The following is a 23302-nucleotide window of genomic DNA, read 5'->3' on the forward strand; positions in this document are numbered from 1 at the left end:
CTCTTACAGGGAGAATCTGGACTGTCAGACGGAAACTCAGGGGATCCGTGGAAGGCAGAGGTCTGAGGCACATGCACAAGGCACTGACAAAAAGCCAAGACTGTCAGCTCAGCCCTGAGACTCTACCCCATTCAAGCTGAGCACAGAGGCTTTTGCAGTTTTGCAAGTCTGGTCATATAAGGCTGTCTCCAATACAGAAGGTATCCCGGTGTAGACACAGCTGATACTCACCTCCAATTGGCCTGGAGGTTAATTCCTCCCAGTGATACAAACAACAATCAAGACTAAAACAAGGCTGTCCACAAAGTCCACAAAGGGGAGCACCAAGAGTGTCTACCTCAGGTTACTGGGGAGGCTAGCCCACTGGGCCATATAGAACACCAAGCACACAAAGCCACCCTACCAACTCAGGGAAGCAGCGAAAATGGGGAGACAAGGAAACAGATCACAAACGAAAGAAATGGAAGAGAACAAACAACTGGATATAGAGTTTAAAACCACGGTTATAAGGTTTTTCAAGAATTTCTTAGAAAAGGCCGATAAATTTAATGAGACCCTCGAGGATATGAAAAAAGGACCAACTAGAAATTAAGCATACATTGACTGAAATAAAAAATATGCAGAGACCCAACAGCAGACTAGAGGAACGCAAGAATCAATTCAAAGATTTGGAATACAAAGAGGCAAAGGACACTCCTCCGGAAAAGCAAGAAGAGAAGAGAATCCAGAAAGTTGAAGATAGTGTAAGAAGCCTCTGGGACAGCTTCAAGCGTACCAACATCAGAATTATGGGGGTGCCAGAAGGAGAGAGAGAACAAGATACTGAAAAAATATTTGAAGAAATAACGACCGAAAACTTCCCCCACCTGGTGAAAGAAATAGATTTATAAGTCCAGGAAGCACACAGAACCCCAAACAAAAGGAATCCAAAGAGGACCACACCAACACACACCGTAATTAAAATGCCAAGAGAAAAGACAAAGAGGGAATCTTACAAGCAGCAAGAGAAAACAGTTAGTTACCTACAAGGGAGCACCCATACGATTGTCAGTTGATTTCTGATACATTTCTATGTTTTAACCTATAAGCAGCTGCAAAGCTCCCGTTTTTGTTAGGCTGTTCTGTGGCCAAAGTAAATTAGGGCTTCGTAGGTCAGAGCTGCCCATTGGTGTTTTGTTTTTAAAAGAATTAAACCATTTAAAAAACTGAGATAATTATAGGCTTTTGTAAGAAATAATGCAGAAAGACCCTTGTACAAATGCCCAGTTTCTCTGAAATAGTTATGTTTTATCAAACTGTGGTGTAATATAACCTTAACCAGGATATTAACAGATTCAAGCCAACACCCTTAACTCAGATTTATGCAGTTTTGTTTTTAAAAAAAATATATTTTATTGATATTTTACAGAGAGGAAGGGAGAGAGATAGAGAGCTAGAAACGTCAATGAGAGAGAAACATCGACCAGATGCCTCTTGCACACTTCTACCGGGGATGTGCCCGCAACCAATGTACATGCCCTGGACCGGAATCGAACCTGGGACCTTTCAGTCCGCAGACCAATGCTCTACCACTGAGCCAAACCGGTTTCTGCAGATTTATGCAGTTTTATTTATATTCATTTATGTGCCTCCGTTGGCTTTTTATCTGAAGTTTCCGAAGTCAGCATTTCTGTTTTGAGGTGACTGGGTAATAGGGATAAATATCACATTTAATATAAGAGAATTAATTTATAAATTAAGGAGAAATATGTATTTTCCCTTTGAATTCTAGTGACCATGATAATTTGGGGTCATATAGTGCAATAATTTTATTTAACAAATAAATGATTCAAAGTAGAGAATTGGCTCTGGCTGGTGTTTGCTCACCGGTTACCGTGTCGGGCAGTGCACCGGAGTCGAGGGTTCGGCTCCCGGTCAAGGGCAGGTGCTTGGGCTGTAGGTTCAGTCCCTGGCCCCAGGTGGGGCTTGTGTGGGAAGCAGCCGATCTGTGTGTCTGTTTCTTTCTTTCTGTCTTCAGTCTCTATCTTCCTTCCTCTCTCTCCCTTCCTCCCTTTTAGTCTCCCTTAAAATCAGTGGGAGAAATATCCTTGGGTAAGGTTTAACAAACAAGTAAGAAAATAGAGAACTAATTTATTAGCACATGCCCTCTAGGCCTGTCAGGAATGCTTTAAGAATGCCTTTAAATCTGCTTGAAGACTGATGAGCTTATCCCCTTGCCAGCCTTGTTTGCGTTCCTGAGGCCTTTGCTCAGGAAATCGTTTCCCTGAGTGCTGCCAGCTCCCGGTCGGGGGACCTGAACTGGATCCAGCGCTGGTTTTCCTCTCCCTTTTTTAATTGATTGGAAGATGGTGGATGGACCTCAGAAGATTGGTTCCTTTCCTCGCATGTTTCTGTTTGGGTTTTGAGAGGTGGCCAGGAACCATCTGTATACGTTGGGTTAATTTTTAACTCCCCCAACGTACACAATCCAATTGTCAATAAGTTTTAGTAGTTTTTTCCCTTAAATAAATCTTTTTGTACTCCCCCCCCCCCCCCCATATTTGTGAATATGTGCCTACTTGAAAGTAGCAGAAAAGCATAAAGAAAATGTTACTATTTTATCTGAAGTATCTTTACAAACGTTTCATCACAGCCTCTTCAGCATGGAATAAGCAGCAATTCAGCCCGTTGAAATAGTTTTCTGATAGGTCTCCTCTCTCCGGCAAGTAAACTTTCTAAAACGTGTGCTTGTTCTGTGCACCCTACAGGGGCGCCGGGTTCTGTGTGCCGCGGAAGAATGCTTGAACACTGAGTATGTTCAAAGCCCTGCAGTGTGTCTGTCTTTGCTTCTCTCCCACACCTCCCCCCATTCTGTCACCTCACTGATTGGTAACCCCACTCCTCCTTCCAACCCGTTCTCCTTCCTCTGAATGAATCACCTCTCGGCTTTTTCAAACTCCTGTACAAACGTGGAGTCTGGCTTAAATCCAGTGGCTTCTGGAAATAAAGCCCATGGTGACTTCCCCAGTGAGAGCACTTGTTCAGTGGCTGGTGTTCCCCTGTCACTGAGACCACACTTCACTGTTGCCAGACCCCGTGTGGCCTTATATTGTGGTCATTTGCATATTTCACCCATATTATCGATATTGTTACTGGCAAGGCCGCATTTTACCTCTCCGTCTCTGAACCCTTTGCACCCAGCATACAGTAACTGCTTATTACATCTAATTGTATTCAACTTTGTAGTATCTTCTACTTGCTTGTGTTTGAGATGTCTTTGTGTGTTATGTTTTTGTTTAATTTGCTTTGCCATGTGAAAACATCACTTTGACAACTTCCTCTCTTATAGTTGTGTCCTAATACAGTGTAGTTTTGTGAGAGGCACAGGTGTGGGACGAATGCATAGAGATGCTGTCTGTTAGGCAGGAGGGTCCTAATGGGACCTTCGCCTCCTGAGGGTGAGTGAGGAAGGGGAGGCAGTGGGAGGAGATACCTGGAGACCAGCCGGGAATCCTCCCGTTTCCTTCCTGTCAGTAAGTCTGGAACATCGGTGCTGGCTGGATGACCGTCCTTCCTAACCTTTGTTGGCAACTTAATAATTTGATTTCAGGTTGTAATTTGTTCCCAGAAAATTCCAAATAGAAAAATTATGAATGCCATATAGAATCTCATCGAAGGAAATCTAGAAATAGGAAGTGCATTTTGACCTTCTATAATAAATCCTGATACATGCGCATCCACCCCACTCTGAAGGGGGAGGCTGGGCTTGGTGATTGTGCTCACAGCTCTGTGGCGTGTGACTGGGCCCTGGCAGGCCGGGAGTCCAGTGTGTGCTCATGAGGAGTTCGTTAGATCTCGTTTGCAGCTGTTGGAACACGAACAGCCAGGACTGTCCCATGTTGCTCAGATGCTCAGCATGGGTAAGCGGCCACAGGCTGTTTTCCACTTAGAGAAGGAAAGCCTTTCCTAGCCAAGAGGAAGTTAAAGACATTTAGACCTTTGGATACCTTTCTTTCCTTTAAAACCATGAGATATTCAAATTTCTCTCCATTTTACAGATGAAGCATACAGGGCAATAATTTGCTAGTAACAGGCCCAGACCCAGAGTCTGCACTGCTAACTACTGTGCATATCGCCATGGCGACAGTATACAAACAGGAGTGGCCAAGGTGAGCCTCCAGCACACACAGCCTTCAGAGTCACCTTTGAAAATCATAACTTGGGTTCTGTCTCTTCCCAGCCTCGCCCTCTCCCAAGTCTTAGAATAAAACATAGACTTTGCCTTTTTGCAGCAATTTCCTACCAGTGTGCCGTTAAGAATGTTTAAAACGTGCAATACCTGACTATTTAGTCAGGGGCAGTGGCCTCTTTCCCCTTAGATTGTCAAATAAAAAAATGACAGCAGCCAACACAACAATAGCTGTCTGATGTGAAAGAATCACAATTATACCTATTTTATTTGTCTGATCAGCAAAATGTATTTTTTGATGGGCCGTAGATTTCAGTGATAAATGTGTTCTGTGAGATGAAGGAGGAGGAGAGTGCTGCCTGACTGTGAGGCGCCCAGGGCCTGTCCCTCGGCGCCCTTCCCTCTGCTGCTGCCTCACCCTGCTTCAGGCACTGGCCCTCTGTCCTAGAACTTGCTTTCTGATGATGGTCCACTTTCTCCCAGTTCTTTGTGCTGTGAGCACGAATCTTCCTCAGGTCGCAACGCAAATCTCACGCTTTTAAAAAATATATATATTTTATTGATTTTTTTTTACAGAGAGGAAGAGAGAGGGATAGAGAGTTAGAAACATCGATGAGAGAGAATCATCGATCAGCTGCCTCTTGCACGCCCCCTACTGGGGATGTGCCCGCAACCAAGTTACATGACCTTGACCGGAATCGAACCTGGGACCCCTCAGTCCGCAGGCCGACGCTCTATCCACTGAGCCAAACCGGTTCGGCCAAATCTCACGTTTTAAGAAGCCTTTCCTGGTCCCCCTAGCTGAGTAGTCTTCCCTCAGCCAGTTCCTGTCCCTAACATTCCCCCACTCCACCGTGCTTCCTGACGGCAGAGTCTTGTCCTGTTTAACCGCAGATTTCCATTGCTCAGAGCTTGGGACAGGGGACCACTCAGTACATTTCTGAGTAAGTGAACCTGAGGGGGGAACAGTTAAGCCTCTGGAAGGCCCATGGCTCTCCTAAGACCTAGCATTTAGAACCTTCGGACGTGAAGGATGTATGACCAGCTCTGGATAGCTAGAGGTTACCGTATCCACTCTCCCTCCAGACTGCCAAAGTAGAACTTGTGGAGTTTACCTCCTCTCGTGTCTCAGCAGCAAGTGAGGGTAGAGAGGATACTCAGGGGCCTGCAAAGTGTGGAAGGCTTCTCTGATTTTGCTAGTGAAAACCCATGGTCCTTGGGGCCAGTTCAGCACCAGTAGGAATCCCCAGGTTGGGGTGTGGTGAAGAAGGAAACTTTATTCATTGCAAACAGCTCAATAGTGAATACAGCACATCTGCGGAAAACGCACTGCTGTGAGGCAACTTTGGGGCCAGGGGGCTCTTTGCTGGTCTGTTCTGTGCCCTGCTGCTCTGCTGAGCTCTGTTCTGCGCCAGTCTGCTCTGACCCGTGCTGGTCGGCTTCACTTGGCTCTGGTGAGACATCGGTGGGGGAAACAAAGTTCTGAGTGTTCAGTGGGAAGGGAAAGTGTGCTGTCCCGCCCCTGGTCACTGATTGGTGTGTCTTCATGCAAATGAGGACTCCAAATCCTCACAGTTTGATTGGTCCAAAAGGCACTGTCCTGATTGGTCAGAATAGAGCTATTTTAGTTGGTCCAGGCTGCACAGCTCGATTGGATGGGGAAAGCCTCAGTTCTATTGGTTGAAATAGGATTCCAAGTACTCCTTTATAAGGGCTGGCTCAGGTGGCAGGAAGTTCAGTGTAGGCTTCGCCCTGAAGTGCATTTTGAGAGGATCCCCCTCTTAACATCCCACCCCCCCACCCCCAGCAAGGTAAAAATGGCTGTTAGTGTTAAATTTTAATTAAAAAAAATATATATATATATATTATTGATTTTTTTACAGAGAGAAAGAGAGAGGGATAGAGAGTTAGAAACATCGATGAGAGAGAGTCATCAATTAGCTGTCTCTTGCACACTCCCTACTGGGGATGTGCCTGCAACCAAGGTACATGCCCTTGACCGGAATCGAACCTGGGACCTTTCAGTATGCAGGTCAACGCTCTATCCACTGAGCCAAACCGGTTTTGGCTGAATTTTAAAATTTGAGCTCAGTGAGCCACCCTCTTATTATTATTAGGAGCCCTCTTATTATTATTTTTTCATTTTAATTTTTTTTCTAGGAGCCCTTTTTAGTAGGTATTTTCTTTCTCAAGATCCATTCTAGATTCTGAGAAAGAACTCTTGGACTTCTGCTCAGCACAGTGACTGTGTCATGATGACTCTGCGACACCCAGAAATGCTAAATTCTAGAGTATTCTCTGTAATAGACATGTTAGTGATTTCAGGAGACTTGCATGAACTAAATGGGATGTTTAGACATTTGGATATCTGGAAAGACGCAGTAGACTCCGCCTTTCTATTAGCTGTGGGCCTATTGATTGCTTAGTGCAGAGGAGCAGGGGGCAGTCTTTGCTAAAGCTGTGTTGTGGTTACTTAAAAAAGCTTGTCGTTTGTTCTTCTACCTAACCTATCTAGAATACAACACGTTTCTTATCTGCTATCAAGGCAGTGTGGTTTGCTGAGGGTCACTTGTTACCTGATGGGACTGTTCCAGTGGGAGGCCCTGCAGGCGGTGAAGGTCATTTGGTGCACTGGGCACAGCCGCCCCAGGGTTCCCTGAGGGAGCAGGTTGGGACTGCTGACCCTGCTGGGCAGAGATGGTACTCAACGGAATCCATTCCACTGGGCTTCCTGAGCCACCCCCCTCCTGAGCTCGTTCCTGTCAGCCTGAAGTCCTCTGGGTACCTCCCTCCTGTTCTCTGTTGCATTTTTTCCCCTCGTGGCATCCGGTGAAAATTTCACACTAAGGAAAGGAAGGCCTGCTCTGTATTGTTTCACTGGTGTAAGAGCCTGCGCGTCTGAGAAGTCCACCAGTGCACTGAGACCTCACCAGTTTACCCATCCCCACGAAGAAGACATAGAGACGTTGAAACTCAGCCAACAGAAACCACTGACGTTGGCAGTTTGTGTGCTGCTCTATTTCTCTTTCCTAGTACTCTTTATAGTCCAGATTTCTCTTAATTACAGGATGATGATAGCATAATTAGGTAATAACTATAGAGATGTATTTGCCCATTTCACAAAATTTTTGAGAAAATGTGTCAGTTATTGAGAAGAATAGAATCTTCCTGTGATTATAACAGGGTAGATGTGGCTTGTATGCAACAAACAGTGCTCATGTCCAGGCTTCCTTCTGTGGAAGAGACAAGCAAAGCTGCCTGGATGCGGTGGCCCAGGAGCTGGGTGTGCTGGTAAGAGATAGGCAGGATTGCGGCAAGTGGAGTGAACACTGTAGTGGAAATGGTGCCTCAGCAAAGTTGTGGCTGGAGAAGGCCACACTCGGTCAGCCTAGTGAAGCCATGGGGTGCTCTGCCTTCCCCCATTCACACAGAAACCCCAGGAAGGCAGAACTCTGGTTTACTCTGTACGGCAAGCACTTGGGAGAGGGCCTGATCGCAGTAGTACTCCACCCTTTGTTCAGTGAGAAGGGAGCTGGGTGTAATGAGAAGAGCTAGTGCTCTAGAACAGTTCTGTGCACCACGCCTGCGCTGGGCTCTTTCCAGCAGATTCCTTCATTTAGTCTCACAGCCACCTTGTTAGAGCGGAAGGGAAGTGGTGGAGTGGCAGCTGAAACGTGGCTACCTGTGTTCAGAACCAAACTCTTCACCTGACCTGTGCTTCCCAGAAAGATGGATTTGTGCTGGACCTTGGATGGTATGAATGCCATACTAAAGCAGTGAAGCTGTTTTTTTTTTTTTTTTTTATCAGGCTGTGAGGAAGCAGTGAAGATTTTGAGCAGACTCCTAGGTGTTCCAAATTCATGTTGGAAAGTTAAAAAAATACGTTGTGTAAGCTGATTTGGGTCAAATAGGAGTTACGTGGAATCTTGGTTCTCGAACTTAATTTGTTCCAGAAGGCTGTTCAAGAAGCGATTTGTTAAAAAACCGAATTGTTGCCGAAACCAGTTTGGCTCAGTGGATAGAGCGTCAGCCTGCGGACTGGAAGGTCCCAGGTTCGATTCCAGTCAAGGGCATGTATCTTGGTTGTGGGCACATCCCCCATGGTGGGTGTGCAAGAGGCGGCTGATCGAAGATTCTCTCTCATCGATGTTTCTAACTCTCTATCCCTCTCTCTTCCTCTCTGTAAAAAAATCAATAAAATATATGTATAAAAAAACTGAATTGTTTTTCCCATGTGAAATAATGCACATTTCCCGGCTGGTGTGGGTCAGTGGTTGAATGTCGACTTATGAACCAGGAGGTCATGGTTCTATTCTTAGTCAAGGCACATGTCCAGTTTCGGGCTTGATCCATGTAAGGTGTGCAGGAGGCAGCTGATCCATGATTCTCTCTCATTGCTGATGTTTCTGTCTTTCCCTCTGCCTTCCTCTCTGTTAGAAATAAGGTGAGCCCCCAAATTCAGGGGTCCTGGTAGAACACAAAACATACTTGGGATTCAGGCAGCAAGGTGAAGGTCTTTACTTCTACGTAGAAGCGGGAGCACACATGGTCTGGAAACACGTGCACATAGAGCAGGCAATCTGCTCTGGATTTATAATCCCTGATGCATGGGACCTGTCCCTTGCTCTTGATTGGAGCTCAGGCGCACAGTCTTTCAAGATTGGCTAATTCAAAGGGAGGGGCTTGCCTTTGCCATTTCAACATGGCAACCCCCGGGGAGCTGCAAACCATGCGGCCAACATGGCAGTTGCCAAGTCATGCAGTTTCAAAATGGTGGCTGTCTAAACTGTTCTTTGACAGAAAAAATGATTTGTTTATTGTAACACTCTTTGAAATCAATAAAAATATAGTTAAGAATAATGTAAATTGATTGATTTAATCCATTTGAAACTCCCAAAAGCAAAAAAAGAAAAAAAAAATTTGACAGCACAAATTCCTGAAATGTTAAGAGCCTAAGGTTTAGTGGTAAACTGACACATACTTGCTCATTCTCTCTTTTGAAAGGGTTGTCGGGTCAAGAACTGAAGTTTTGTTTGACAACTGTGAAGTTTTTTTGTTTGTTTTGTTTTTAACAACTTGGTTGAGAACTGCATTATTGGAGATGGGAGATGTTTGAGAACCAAGGATTGACTGTTCTAGGAAATAGTTCAATAAGGTTATTGTAGTGGACCATTGAAATGGTACGGGAGAGTTGGGTAATGATTTGAGAATTTTGCATTGGAACATAGATATCAAAATTAATAGTGGTGCCCTAGTCAGTTTGGCTGAGTGGATAGAGCTTCAGCTCATGGACTGAAGGGTCTTGGGTTCGCTTCTGATCAAGGGCACATACCTCAGTTGCAGGCCTGATCCCTGGTCAGGGCGCGTGTATGTCTCTCTCACATTGATGTTTCTCTCTCTGTTTCTCTCTCTAAAAATCAATGGAAAAATATTGTTTAAGACATGAGGTTGTACTTTGCACACAGTAAATTTGCAATAAAATAAATGTGTTTCATTTTTCTCTATAATACCTGCTATTTGATAGGAACTTGAATCTCCCTGACCTAAAGAAGTTTTATCTGTGGACATTGGAGAAATTGTGCTTCTAAAGGTGCCTCTTTAGTTCCCTGTCATGGTTCCACTGGAAAACAGAGTCTTTCAGGAAGAGGCCCAAATCATTTCCATTATAATGTTTGCCAGGTGTACCGGTTAATAACAGCGAATTTTGTAATCAAAGAAAACACAATAATTTCAAGAGAAAAAGTGCTTTATTCAAAGTAATGTTCACTGCTAGCTACACATTTCCCCATATTTCAGGTAATGTGTGGACACTGTCCCAATAGAACTTTTCTTGTTTTGAGGCAAACCATTCAGAGACCCAATTTTCCACTTCTTTGTATGTTTTGAAGTGCTGCTCGGAAGGTGCATGTGCCATTGATCTGAACAAGTGGTAAACTGAAATGCAAGGTCTGTTGAATACAGTGGGTGGGTTAATACTTCCCAGGCAAGATCTTTTAACGTGTCTTTAACTGGTTTTAAAGTGTGTGATGGTGCGTCATCATGAAGCCAAATTACTTTGCTGTGTCTTCTGGAACATTCTGGTCATTTCATGATCAAAGAGTGGTTCAAATTGATTATTTGTTGTTAGTAGCTCCTGCATTGAGAATCTGCCCCCTGGTGGTTAGTGTGCATCATTACTACCAGTTGGATGGTTGAACTGTTGGAAGGTTGCTTAGGCTTTTATATATATATATATATATATATATATATATATATATATATATATAGAGAGAGAGAGAGAGAGAGAGAGAGAGAGAGAGAGAGAGAGAGAGAGAGACTTGTTGCCCTGTGCATGAATCTGTGCACCAGTAGCTCTCTGCGGGGCCTGGGATTCTCCGTGCCCCCTGCCCAGAGGCTCTCCATGGCCTAGAGACCTATCCGTGGCCTCGTTGCAAGCATTCCGCCAGGCCGCTCACACTGCCTGCTCTCAGTGGCTGTTCCCCTTCCCACCCCCAGAACTGGGCGCCGCCATCTTGTGGCTATGGACGCTGTCATCTTTGTGACGGAGTGGCAGTTAATTTACATATTACCCTTTTATTAGATAGGATTGTGTTTGGGGGGAATTTTCACTTGCTGAGACCACTTGTGTGTGTCCCTCCACCCCCCTTCTTTAGGTTGTCTTAGAGTATAATCCTGTACTCCTATTCTGGCGTTGGATGGGCTAGCAGGAGTGAGGATTGGTACAGATGTGTGCTGGACTTCCTGTCCTCGGCTGGCATGCCTTTGGACTTCCATCTACACTTGGGAAGAGAACAAAGTGCTGTAGGAAGAAGGGGGCTCTGACGCCCTGGATGGGGATATGAATACAGGTGATGAGGCTGTTGCCGAGAGGGGAAACCGAGCACAGGATGGTCCTTCGATCATTCCTCTTCAGTGGTTTTGAGTTAGGGAGAAATTCTAATTACAGAAATCAAACCACTTTAGGGTCATAATATGAGGTTGTTCAGACCGAGGCTGGAGAGATTATGGGACATAATCTCAGCTAGAACAGAATGTGGATATAACTTGAGTGTTTTCAGAGGAATGGGTGAATGGAACATTATTAGACTTCCTCTTTGAGCAATGAATTCCTCATTTGAAGTAATTCCATCGTGAAGTTTTATTTTCATCCTTTGCTTTTATTTCCCCCAAATGTGTCCTGCCTACTTTAAAATTTGAAATTAGAATTAGATAGTATAGGAGGTAGTACTGGTTTTCCCAAAGAGTTGAGAATTTTTTCCCAGTTCCCAGGACCTTTTTGTTTTCCAAGAAGCTGGAAGTTAGAAGAATTTAGAGGAGAAAACTTTATTTTGATTTCTCTATCCTGCCTTTAGGCTTCTATGCTAGAATAAGTGGGACTTGTTTTCCATAAGTGAATTCATTAAGTGTGTAGGCATGTGAAATTTTTTATTTCTTGGCAAGGCTACTGTTAATTGTGTTTGAAAGCATGAATGAACTGGAATGGAAGAGGAGGGGCTCCACCCACAGTGAGATTTCCGCTCGCCTTCCTCCGCCCGTTGAAATTGTTGCTTTCCCACTTGGTAAAATCACATTACTTTCCCCTGCCCCCATTTTCCTTGTGACGTAAGCCCTTCTAACAAGTCAAATGATATTGGGCAACTTTATATATATATTGGTTTTAGAAAGGGAGAGGGAGATAGAAATATCAATGATGAGAGAATCATTGGTTGGCTGCCTCCTGCATGCCCCTCTATTGGGGACCAAGCCCACAATCTGGGCATGTGCCCTGACTAGGAACCGAACCATGACTTCCTCCTGGTTCATAGGTCAATGTTTAACCATTGGGCCACATTGGTCAGGCAGAGATTGTGCAACTTCTAATTAGTATTGTTTTACAGAATAGGTTGTCTATAAATTGTCTTTTTCCCATTTAACAATTATGGGGTGGCCAGAGCTGGAGCCTGGGTCCTCTGCACAGAATCTGATGTGGGTCTTTACAAGATGTCAGTGATTCCTGATGGGGAGACTTAATGGACACAGTCTCTTTCCGGAGATCTGGGGTGAGATAGGTCTTAGAAATGGCATCATAGGTGGCCTTGGTGAAGTTGCCCAGGGTGGCAATGCAGCCCCTGGCGGAGGTATAGCAGTTGTCAATACCAGGCATCATCAGCAACTTTGTAGGCACAGGGGCCGAGACAGTGCCAATAGCCCAGAGGGCAGAGATGAGGCGCACCAGCACAGATCCTCAGCAGCCAGTCACCTTGCAAGGAGCAGTGTGGGGCTTGCTGACCCTCTTTCCCAGGAGCCTGCCGCAGGGGGGCAATAGAGCTTGGCCAGCGTAATGGCTCCACGGATGGCAGTGGCTACTTCCTTTGAGCTCTTAACACCCAGACCAACAGGTCCATGTGCAACCAATGGCAACTAATGACGTGAACCGGGTCCTCTGGCCAGCACGCCTCAGGCACAATTTTTAAGACCTTATCCTTGAAGGATACCCCCAAGAAAAAGTCAGCGATCTGATTCCTTGACAGGCAAGGAGAATAGAGAGATTTCCTCTAGGGATTTGATCTTCATGTCCTTGACCAGGCAGCCCAGCTTGGTGACAGGGATCCACGCCTTGCCTCTGCGACCTTCACGGCCTCGGCCCCTGCCCCGACCCCGGCTGCGATCTGGGCCCTGATGCCACTGCCAAATCCTCCACGGAAGCTCCGACCTCCTGTTTCCGGGCCTCCCGCAGCACCGCGCTGTGCGCCATTTGGTGTTTTGTTGGAAAACTGAATTTGAGTTTTCCCATCAAACTTTCTTCTTGGTTCTAATTGAGATAATGAAAAGGTATAGATTTTTCTAACATTTCTCCATCACTAAAATGATGCCAATTTGCCATCAGTTCCTATTCCCACCCCCAGCTGTAGGCAGTCATTTCTTAAGTGGAGTCATTCAAGATGCAGTTTTTGTGTCAGATTTCCTTGACCTAGCATCATGTTTTCAACGTCAGTCTTAAATGTATCAGTAATTTGTTCCTCTTTCTTGTTGAATGGTATTTAATTGTATGGCTATGCAACATTTTGTTCATCTGTTCACCAGGTGGATTTATGGATTCATACCACTTTTTGGCTATTGCCAATACTGTCCACTTTTTGCCAGTGGGCAGATGATTCTTTAGGATAAGCATACACAAGAGTAATTTTTAAAAAATTAAATCCTCACCTAAAGCTATTTAATTGATTTGAGAAAGAGAGAGAGAGAGAAAGAGAGAGAGAGAGAGAGAGAGAGAGAGCGAGAGCGAGCGCGCGAGCGCATCAACCCATTGCTTCTTGTACACACCCCGGAACCCACAACCTGAGTAGGTGCCCTGACCAGGATTCAAACCTGACACCTTTGGGTGTGTTTATAGGATGACACTCCTTACTGAGCAACACTGGCCAGCCTGGAGTGAGTGATTTTGATTTTTCCGTTGTTATCATAAACTTAGTGTTTCAGTTTGCCCTTTTGTAAAACTAATGGTTTAATGAATATTATGTAAGTGACCTTACCCAGTTCTGTTTCCTTATCTGCAAAGTAGGATATTTATAGCTGTGGTATGTGGCTCTAGGTGTTGTTGTGAGGGTTAAATAAGATAAAAAGGGAATACAGCCGAAACCGGTTTGGCTCAGTGGATGGAGCATTGGCCTACGGACTGAAAGGTCCCCGGTTTGATTCCGGTCAAGGGCATGTACCTTGGTTGCGGGCACATCCCCAGTAGGGGGTGTGCAAGAGGCAGCTGATCGATGACACTCTCTCTCATTGATGTTTCTAACTCTCTATCCCTCTCTCTTCCTCTCTGTAAAAAATCAATAAAATATATTAAAAAAAAAAAAAAAAAGGGAATACAGCAAGATAACAGTTGCTTTTTGCCTTTGCCATCTCTGGGAAAGGGGCGGGGGTGAGAAAGGCTGCTTATGGAATCCCCCTGCTCTGGGCAGATGGATGTTTGGAGGGAACAAAGGCCCGGGCCCAGGGGGTTGGAGGCTGAGGAGCTCTGCTGCTGGCTGGTGGAAGGTCTGTTGGAGGACTCGGACCTGGGCCTTGGGGAAGGGGTGTAGGAGGCTCGGAGCCCACAGGGGCGAGCTGTACTGCTGGCTCCTGGGGCTGCAGTAAGAGGATGGACAGGTCAGCTGGAAGCATGCAGGCATGTTTGAAAGGCCTCGTGGGAAATCGGATCTTTGTTTAATCCCTTGGCCAGCTGTGGATGTTTTGGTGCCTGATCTCATGTTTATAAGCTCCATGGGAATGAGAGAGGTTTCAGAGTTTAAGGTCTTTGCTGTATTTAACCCACAATGTTCTTCCTTTGGGCTCCTCAGTTCTTTAAAATTAAATAAGCTGCCAGGGATTAAAATCTGGAGATGTGGCCACACTCGCCTTCATCCCCACACGGAGTCACGTGACCCGAGTTTTGAGAGGGTCCAGGTGCCCACGGTCCCCTGCTTCCTTCGACTGCTGGTCTCTTTGCTTGGGCTGCGGCCGCCATTGGTCCAGAGCAGTGCTGTCCACCGGGAGCTACGAGCCTCCTGTGGCTGAGTTCAGGTGGTGACATTAAGGACAGTTTAGTTCTGCGTCCACTCATGCTAGCCACGCTGCAGTTGCTCGGTAGCAGGTGGCTGCTGTGGGGACAGTGCAGCTTCTGCACACTGTCACTCTCAGCGCGATTGCGCTGGTCTAGACCTTACCCCGTGCTTTAAAGGAGGCCTGAACATTCTCTTAAAAACTTAAAACAGCTGAAACCTGTTTTGCTCAGTGGATAGAGCGTTGGCCTGCGGACTGAAGAGTCCCAGGTTCGATTCCAGTGAAGGGCATGTACCTTGGTTTCGGGCACATCCTCAGTAGGGGTTGGGCAGGAGGCAGCAGATTGAAGCTTCTCTCTAATTGATGTTTCTAGCTCTCTATCCATCTTCCTTCCTCTCTGTAAAAAATCAATAAAATATATATTAAAAAAAAACTTACTTTTTTCCAAATGCAATATTATACACACACACACACGCACACACACACACACACACACTTCAAAATATATTTTTATTGATTTCAGAGAGGAAGAGGAAGGGAGAGAGAGATAGAAACATCAGTGATGAGCTGAAACCAGTTTGGCTCAGTGGTAGAGCGTCCGTCTGTGGACTGAAAGGTCCCAGGTTCAATTCCGGTCAAGGGCATGTACCTGGGTTGCGGCCACGTCCCCAGTATGGGGTGTGCAAGAGGCAGCTGGTCGTCTCTCTCATCGACGTTTCTAGCTCTCTATCTCTCTCCCTTCCTCTCTGTGAAAAAAAAGAAAGAAGAAAAAAAAAGAAACATCAGTGATGAGAAAATCATTGATAGGCTGCCTTCTGCACACTGGGGATCGAGCCTGCAACCCTGGCATGTGCCCTGACCGGGAATCGAATCAGTGGCTTCATGGTTCATAGGTCGATGCTCAGTCATGAGCCACCCAGCCAGGCAACAATATTATATTAGTTTCAGGTGTACAACATAACATAGTAATTAGACACTTACATAATTTAGGAAGTGATTAGCCCAGTAAGTCTAGTGCCCACCTGACACTATACATAGTTATTACAGAATTATTGACTATATTTTCTTTTTAAAAAAATACATATTTTTATTGATTTCAGAGAGGAAGGGAGAGGGAGAGAGAGAGAGAAACATCCATGATGAGAGAGAATCACCGATCCTGCCTCCTGCACGCTCCACATGGGGGATCGAGCCTGCAACCCAGGCGTATGCCCCAAGCAGGAATCTAACCATCTCCTGTTCATGGATCGACAGTGACCCACTGAGCCACGCTGGTCAGGCTGACTGTATTTCCTGTGTTGTACTTTACATCCCCGTGGCAGTTTTATAAATGGCAATTTATTTCTTCTTCACCTTTATCCCTTCACCTTTTTCACTCATCCTCTCTACCTCTCTCTCATCTGGCAACCATCAGTTTGTTCTCTGTATATATGAGTTTGTTTCTGTTTTGTTTATTAGGTTTCACAAAATAAGTGAAATCATTTGTCTTTTTGACTTATTGCAGTTAGCATAATACGCTCTAGATTAGTGTTTCCCAAACTTCTGACATATGTGTGCCCCTTCTATAATTTTCGTAACGCTGAGTACCCCTCGAACTCATGAGAACGTAGAATTAGGCGCAGCTAAGCACGGTGCAGTGCATATCCCCACCAAACTCCGGTGCAACGTGTACCCCCACCAAACTCTTCCCGTACCCCTGGGGGGACGCATACCACACTTTGGGAAACACTGGTCTAATACATGATGTTGAAGTACAAAGGCATATTTGCATATTTTGAAGTGAACATGCAGCCTACAAACTGGGTTAAGTATAAGAAAGTACCAGTTTGGCTCAATGGATAGAGCGTCAGCCTGCAGACTGAAGGGTCCCATGTTCGATTCCTGTCAAGGGCATGTAACATGGTTGCGGATGTGCAAGAGGCAGCAGATCGATGATTCTCTCTCATCGAAGTTTCTAACTCTGTATCCCTCTCTCTTCCTCTCTGTAAAAAATCTAAATATATCAATATTAAAAAAAAAGAAAAAAGTAAAACATACTGAAATTTGAGATGCCAACTAAAATAGACTCAGAGAGAGCAGCCTCACAGATGGGGGGGGGGTGTTTTAAGGGATGGGGTGGTGGTGGAGGGGTCGAGCAAGAAAGAAAAATAAACAGGTGGGACATGTCACCTCAAAAACTTAATTGAAATGAGTCCCTTTGAAGTAAGTGAAGTGGGAGGTGCCTGGTTAGTGTGGCCAGCAGATGGCGCACGCGGCGGTGCTGCAGCAGGAGAGGTACTGAGTCGCAGTGTATCTTATGCGGGCCAGTTGTAAAGCGGGTTTGTAAGTTCCAAAAATTGCACCAAGGCAAGGCAGAGCCCGCCTGATGCGTATGTGTTGTTGAGGCGTTAGCAGTACTGCCCTCACTACACGTTCATTGGACAGTAGCGCAACCCCAAGAAAAGGATGGTTGCTAGGACGTATAGGTTGCGCCGCTAGCAGTGCTGGCCAATACCTGATAGGGTTGTGGTGACTGACATGCAAGTCCCGGCCTCGCCGCGTGTTAGTGCACGCGAGTTGACTACAACTCCCGAAGCAAACTACCAACTCCTTGTTTTCTGAGGCTTTTGCGGGAGCAAAGAGGCAGCTCGGTTTTACCCAGAAGGCCACGCGCCAGCCGAGGGACAATTTGCATGTGCGCCTCTCTGGGGCGGGGCCAGCAAGGGGCGGAGCTGCGTCCTATTCTCCCACTCTCGGCTCCCGGGACCTGTAGCCAGCCAGGCTGGAGCAGCTTTTTGATTCCTTTAAAGCGGAGCGGCTCTGTTTGTACAAGGGCAGCCCTCCTCTTGGTGACCAGTGTAATCCTGCCCATCGGCACGCGCTCTCGGGGCCCCGGGTCAGCGCTTGAGCCAGAAATGTGCGGGCGCCCTGGGAGCTGCGGGGCGAGGGCCCAGGCCTGGGGCCGGCTGCTCACGGCGTCTCGGTGTTTCCCATTCATTGCAGGTGGCTCTCCTGGGCATGGACATCCTATCCGCGCTAGTCACCCGGCTGCAGGATCGGTTCAAGGCTCAGATCGGCACAGGTGAGTTGTGGGCAAGTGTGGGCGGGTCCCCAGACGCTCCTCCCTCTGGCCTCCAGTCTCCCCCAATCCTGCAGTTAGCTGGGCCCAACCGCCCCGCCGGCGCCCTTGATCCCCTCCCACTCCTCAACCATCTCGGATAGCCTCAGCTTCCCACTTCCCTCCATTTGTGTGCTTCCAGCCTTGGTGTTCTAACACGAAGTGTGACTGCTAATTCTTTTATTTCTTGTACAAATTAACTGTCCTAATTTAGCGCTGGCCAGGCCCTGCTGGGCCTGACCCCCTCTGAGAGCAGTCCTTCCCTCCAGCATTCCTGCAGCTGCCAGCACCCTGTGCCTCCAGGTGGTGGGACTGCTGTCGCCAGCTCACTCTGCTGTGTCCCACAAGCGGGTACTAAATGGTCACTCTTACTTTGAAGGGAAAACAATATGTCAGTAAAATGAAATGAAAATAACCACAGGTTTTATAGATCTAGAGATAATTTCATCATCCCTAAATTCCTGACCTCTGCGGTTTTATGACAATGTGAGTACCAAGCAGATCTGTGTGTGCAAGATTTCTCACAGGTGCCTGTGTCTGTTAGTCTACATGTATCTGTTACTTTCTGTTAACTTTCCGGTTAGTGTGCTCCTGTGGATACGGTTGAGCTCTTTTCCCATTCAAATAAAACCCCCTTAACTTTAAGAAATTCAGCATTTTAGTAGTGTCTCATTTTCCTCCTAAATTAGCTGAGTTGGTCAGGAATATCTTTTGTAAAAGAAAGGCTCATCTTCATAGCCTCTTAGAAGAACCTGACCTCTGGGATGCAAGTGCCTGTGAGCACCGGCCAGTGGCCCGCACGGGCCCGTGGAGGGGGCTGCGAGGACAGATGTGCTCCTGCAGGGTAGGGATCAGCACGCAGGTGTCTTACGTAAAATTAACACGGAGACAAAGGGTAGATTGAGCCCCAAGTGTCTGCCCCTGCTCCCAGAGAAATGTGCTGGTGCCCTCCTCTCCTACCCGGATTTCCTTTTGAATCGTCTCTCTCCTGCTAGTGTCTTCCGTTGACATCTGTTTTAATATCTGACCAGCATTAAGATGTGGGGAGGTGGCTGGAGGAAGGTGTGAATAAGAAGACACACATACCCACACAAAAAGGATTCTGCTGATTCTCAGAGTAGTTCCCTTGGACTTGAGCAGGGAGAATAGTGGTTTTAGATGATGGAACTCATTTCGGCTAGGATTTGTCTTCCCAGTTAATTGAAATATCAACAGTTGGTGACACCTCCCCACCCCCAACAGGTATTCATTTGATCACTTGCATTTTGATTTCCAGTGCTGCCGAGTTTAATAGACAGACTGGGAGACGCTAAGGACTCCGTGCGGGAGCAAGACCAGACTCTGCTGCTAAAGATCATGGATCAAGCTGCTAACCCCCAGGTAGGACGCTCGGTGGCCCTTGGCGGGCCGGTGCTCCCTCACATCGGGGCTACTCCACACAGAAAGACGATTTATTTTAATCAGGTATTTCAGGTGGAAATTTTCATAGTTCCCCCACCCCATATTTGAAGAAATAGTAAATAGCAAAGCATGTATTTTGAATAAATTAGTGGACTTAACATGGGTTTTGAGTGCTTGGTTTAATCCATAAACTTGAGCCCATCTATTTAACTGGTTCTGTATTTCTTTGAAAAGAGCAGTTATGATGTCTGGGTGTTAGGAGGCCTGGCTGGTCTGTCTGCTAGTGAGCTGGGGCTGCTGGCACCGGACACAGACCTGCCTTCAGGGTCCAGCTGCGCATTGCTGGGGAAGGGGCATGTTATCAGAAAAGTTCTAGGGAAGGCGAGAACTAGACCGGCCTTCACAGATGAGCAGGTGGTGGGCTCTGGGGGTGGAGAGGCTGGTCCAGGCAGGAGAGCAGTGTGAATGCATCATCTTCGAAGCCACCTGACCTTTCTCGGCCTCCCTTTCCTCACTCATGAAATAGGGACAGGCATACCTCCTTTTGGGGTCGTTGGGAGAATGAAATACCATCATATGAAGAAATGTGTTTGGAAGAAATTTAACTTGATATACAAGTAGTCACCACTTTTCAGTGTGCTCGACTTCAGATGACTAAATGGGTGGTCGTGGCTGGAACCGATTGGCACCTGTTGAGAGTCCCTCTTTCCTGGGCCCCGTGTTAAACCAGAGGCGGAGGAGCCTCACCCCTTTCTCACCTGTCCTTTGCTGCCTGCAGTACGTGTGGGACCGGATGCTGGGAGGCTTCAAGCACAAGAACTTCCGGACTCGGGAGGGCACGTGTGTCTGCCTCATTGCCACCCTCAATGCGTAAGTCTGGTCGGGCCTGAGGGTTTTCTTGGTTGAGCTTTTTCATTAACGTTTTATTTTGAAAGAAGCTGTAGAGGAATGTATTGGGAATATAATGCAAACGCCCTCTCCCTCCTTCCCCCAGGGTTATCATCTTGCCTGTGCAATGACGACACAGGAAGTTAATATTGATATGGAGCTTATTCACATTCCTCCAGTCACACGCATGTGAGTGCAGTTCTGCACAGTTCTGTCACGTGTGTAGTTCCATGTGACTACCACCACTGTCAGGGTACAAACCTGTGCGTCACCCCAGGCTCCCTCACGTTGCCTCTTTGTAGTTAGTCCCTTACCGCTGGCAGCCACTAGTCTGTTCTCCACCTTATGGCTTTATTCCAAGAATGCCATGTAGATGGAGTCATACACAGTGTAACCCTTTGAGACTGGCTTTCATTCCACTTGAGGTTGAATATATGTTGCGTAAACAATAGTTCATTTCTTTTTATTGCTGAGTAGAATTCCATGGCATAGACTCTCAGGATTTGTTTAACCACTCAGCTGTTGAAGGACATTTGACTCATTCCCAGTTTTTGCTATTACAAAGAAAGCTGCTATGAACACTTCACAAAGTTTGTTTCAGCATCAGCTTTCGTTTCTCTTGGGTCAGTGCTCAAGAGTGCAATGGCTGAGCACTTGGTAAGTTTGTTTTTAGTTTTTTTAAATAACTTTCTCCCCTTTGCGCGACCGACATTGTCCCCAAAGGGCGCCCCACTCCCCAGAGTGCTGCAGTACCAGGCGGGTGCGAGGTGTGGAGGAGCGAGCTCCTAGGCCGTCTCTGCTCCAAAAACCCACAGAGGCCGTGTCCGGTGTTAAACTGAAGGCTGAGTGATCATTTTTAGTTTTAAAAGAAACTGCCAAACCGTTTTCCTGAGTTGTCTGTACCAGTTTACATTCCCACCAGCAGTGTGTAAATGAATCAATTCGTCACATCTCTGCTCGCATCGAATGTTATCACTATTTTAATTGTAGCCATTTTGATATGTGTGTGGTGATATCTCATGGTGTGAATTTGTATTTACTTAATGACTGGTGATGTGAGTATTTTTCATGTGCTTATTTGTAGGAAAGGCTTTTTTAAAATTGAAATTAAAATTACAAATCAGCTTTTCTGATTGTTACAGAAAATTTAAATAAAGAAGAAAAGGATGATTACCCATAATTCTAGCACCTTCACATAATCACTGTTAAATGTGGTGCATTTTATTCCAGCCTCTACAGTTAGATTATTCTTCAAAGCAAAATTGGGATTATGACATTTCTGTCACCATGTAAATTTCCCCCCGCCTAAGTTGTTAGCCTTTTAGTGCCATTCCATTTGGCCATATGTATTGGAAACGTTTAAACAGTGTTTCTAGCCATTGATGGTAATAGTTTCCTGTCTGAGAGTGTATGCTGAGGAGGCACCCAGAGCGCCGGAGATGGCCGTGTTCGCAGAGGATGTCTATGCCAGGGCGTGCGAGGTGGGCCCTGAGCACACGCTCTCCACAGCCGGCTGCTCGCATCCTCTGCAGCCACTCCTCATCCAGCTCTTCTCACCTGAGTGCCAGCTGTAGCATCAAGCTGGGCACAGTTCGGTGAGGTGTGCCGGCTGGGCAGAGAGGAACCATCACATGACAGAACAGTAATGTAGACACAGCCCTGTGAGAGGCGAGCGCTGGGAAAGGCTGGGGCTTGGCTTGGCCCAGCTTGGGGCCAGGCGGAGAGCCGAGTTCCAGGGCGAGGATACGGCCGTGAGAGGCACTCACGGTTCTGAACTCAGTGCCAAGGGGCGCCACACACCTTTATTTTGGATCCAGATGGGAAAGAGGGGGAGAAGACGGCAGATGAGAGCCTGGTGTGAGGGGCGGTGGGCCCGGGCACGAAGGGGACAGGTGAGTGCGGGCAGAGGCTTCTGTTGTTTCTTTCTCCCCAGTGATAAACACTCCTTTCCTTTTCAGCTCTGGAGCGCACACTTTGACACTAAACAAGATTGTGCCACATATATGTAATTTACTTGGCGATCCAAACAGCCAGGTGAGTGTTTTCCATGGGAATGGTCATTGGTTAGACAGCTAACATGCATGTTGGTGTTCTCTGTACGTGATGGGTGGGTGGGACTCTCTTCATCTTCATAGAACTCTGATTGTTGTGTGAGATAATGAGCCATAATGTTTATAAGATGCCACTGGTAAATGTGGCTGCTCTGCCCTCTTTCCCCGGGGGCTGAGCCCGGAAAGGATGTCCTCCAGCCCAGCCTCCAGGATCCCGTCACTCTGGCTCCTGCTCTACGGCCGGAAGGGGTGGGCCTCGGGGAGGATGTCCAACGCGGATTGGAGGCGAACACTGCCTGTGGGAGGAGATTGACCGGAAATGCGAGGGGACTTCTCCAGGCCTGGATCCATGGTTTGCTTTGGGTAGTGGCCATATTGGTGTGTACACCTGTGAAAACGCCTCGAACCCTGACAGCTGTAGCTATTTTATATACATTTTACCTAAATTAAAAAACAAAACAAAACATGAAAATGAGGCCCCAGACCTGAGCTGAAGGAGGGCGGGAGGGTAACCTGTGGCCGGTGCCGCCTCCCCAGGCTGGCAGGTCTGGGCTCCTGCAGGTCTCGCTGGGCCGCTCGTCCACAGCCGAGTCCTCTGGTCCGCATCCGCTCATGCAGGCTGCTAAGAAAACATTTCAGAATTGAAAATAGGAAAACAGGAACACAAACTTACCAAGGATATATTTGTACAATAAACAGGCCTTCATTTTATTTATATTTTAAAAAAATTTTTGTTTATTGATTTATTTGAGAGAGGGAGGAAAAGAAGAAAGAGAGGTTTGTCATTCCACTTATTTCTGCATTCACTGGTTGATTCTTTATGTGCCCTGACTGGGGAATCGAACCTGCAACCTTGGCATAGGGGGATGATGCTCTGACCAAGTGAACTCCCAGCTGGGGCCCAACAGGCCTTCGTTTACGATTGCAAAGCCCCTCCAGAGAGCCTACGCCACACTTGCCACACTTCCCCGCTTCCGCAGCTCCTGGGACCCTCCCGTTCATTGTCTTCCCCCTTCTTTCTTCTCAGCCCTGAACCCCAGTTGCATTTTCGCACCCTCTCGCCTGCTGCTCTTCCGCCTTTCTTTTCGGCCTGGTGTCTTGGCTCGCTGCCCCACTGTGTGGTCTCCCCGGCTGGCGCCTAATTCTCTCCACTCAGCTCTTACCCAGCCTCATTGA

At 46.7% G+C, this 23302-nt stretch overlaps 1 protein-coding gene and 1 pseudogene across 14 annotated transcripts in view; one reads left to right on the forward strand and one right to left on the reverse strand.

The window, feature by feature from the left end:
• The window catches only part of CLASP1 (cytoplasmic linker associated protein 1), a 221949-nt gene that overhangs the window by 58099 nt on the left and 140548 nt on the right, over positions 1 to 23302 (forward strand). For all 13 annotated transcript variants that reach the window (XR_014795731.1, XM_084892205.1, XM_084892201.1 and 10 more), the window contains exons 3-6: positions 17672 to 17750; positions 19063 to 19166; positions 19966 to 20057; positions 22034 to 22109. Coding sequence is in view for 12 of the 13 variants with exons in the window: in XM_084892205.1 (XP_084748331.1) it covers positions 17672 to 17750; positions 19063 to 19166; positions 19966 to 20057; positions 22034 to 22109 (351 nt within the window). In the remaining variant the exon portion in view is untranslated. The remainder of the gene's footprint in view (positions 1 to 17671; positions 17751 to 19062; positions 19167 to 19965; positions 20058 to 22033; positions 22110 to 23302) is intronic.
• Positions 11899 to 14654, reverse strand: LOC311626867 (small ribosomal subunit protein uS5-like; annotated as a pseudogene). The gene is made up of 2 exons: positions 14546 to 14654; positions 11899 to 12959 (listed from the first exon to the last, which is right to left on the reverse strand). The product of its transcript is annotated as a small ribosomal subunit protein uS5-like (transcript).

This window comes from Pipistrellus hanaki, assembly GCF_964339955.1.
Source record: "Pipistrellus hanaki genome assembly, chromosome: 8".
Lineage (NCBI taxonomy): Eukaryota > Metazoa > Chordata > Mammalia > Chiroptera > Vespertilionidae > Pipistrellus > Pipistrellus hanaki.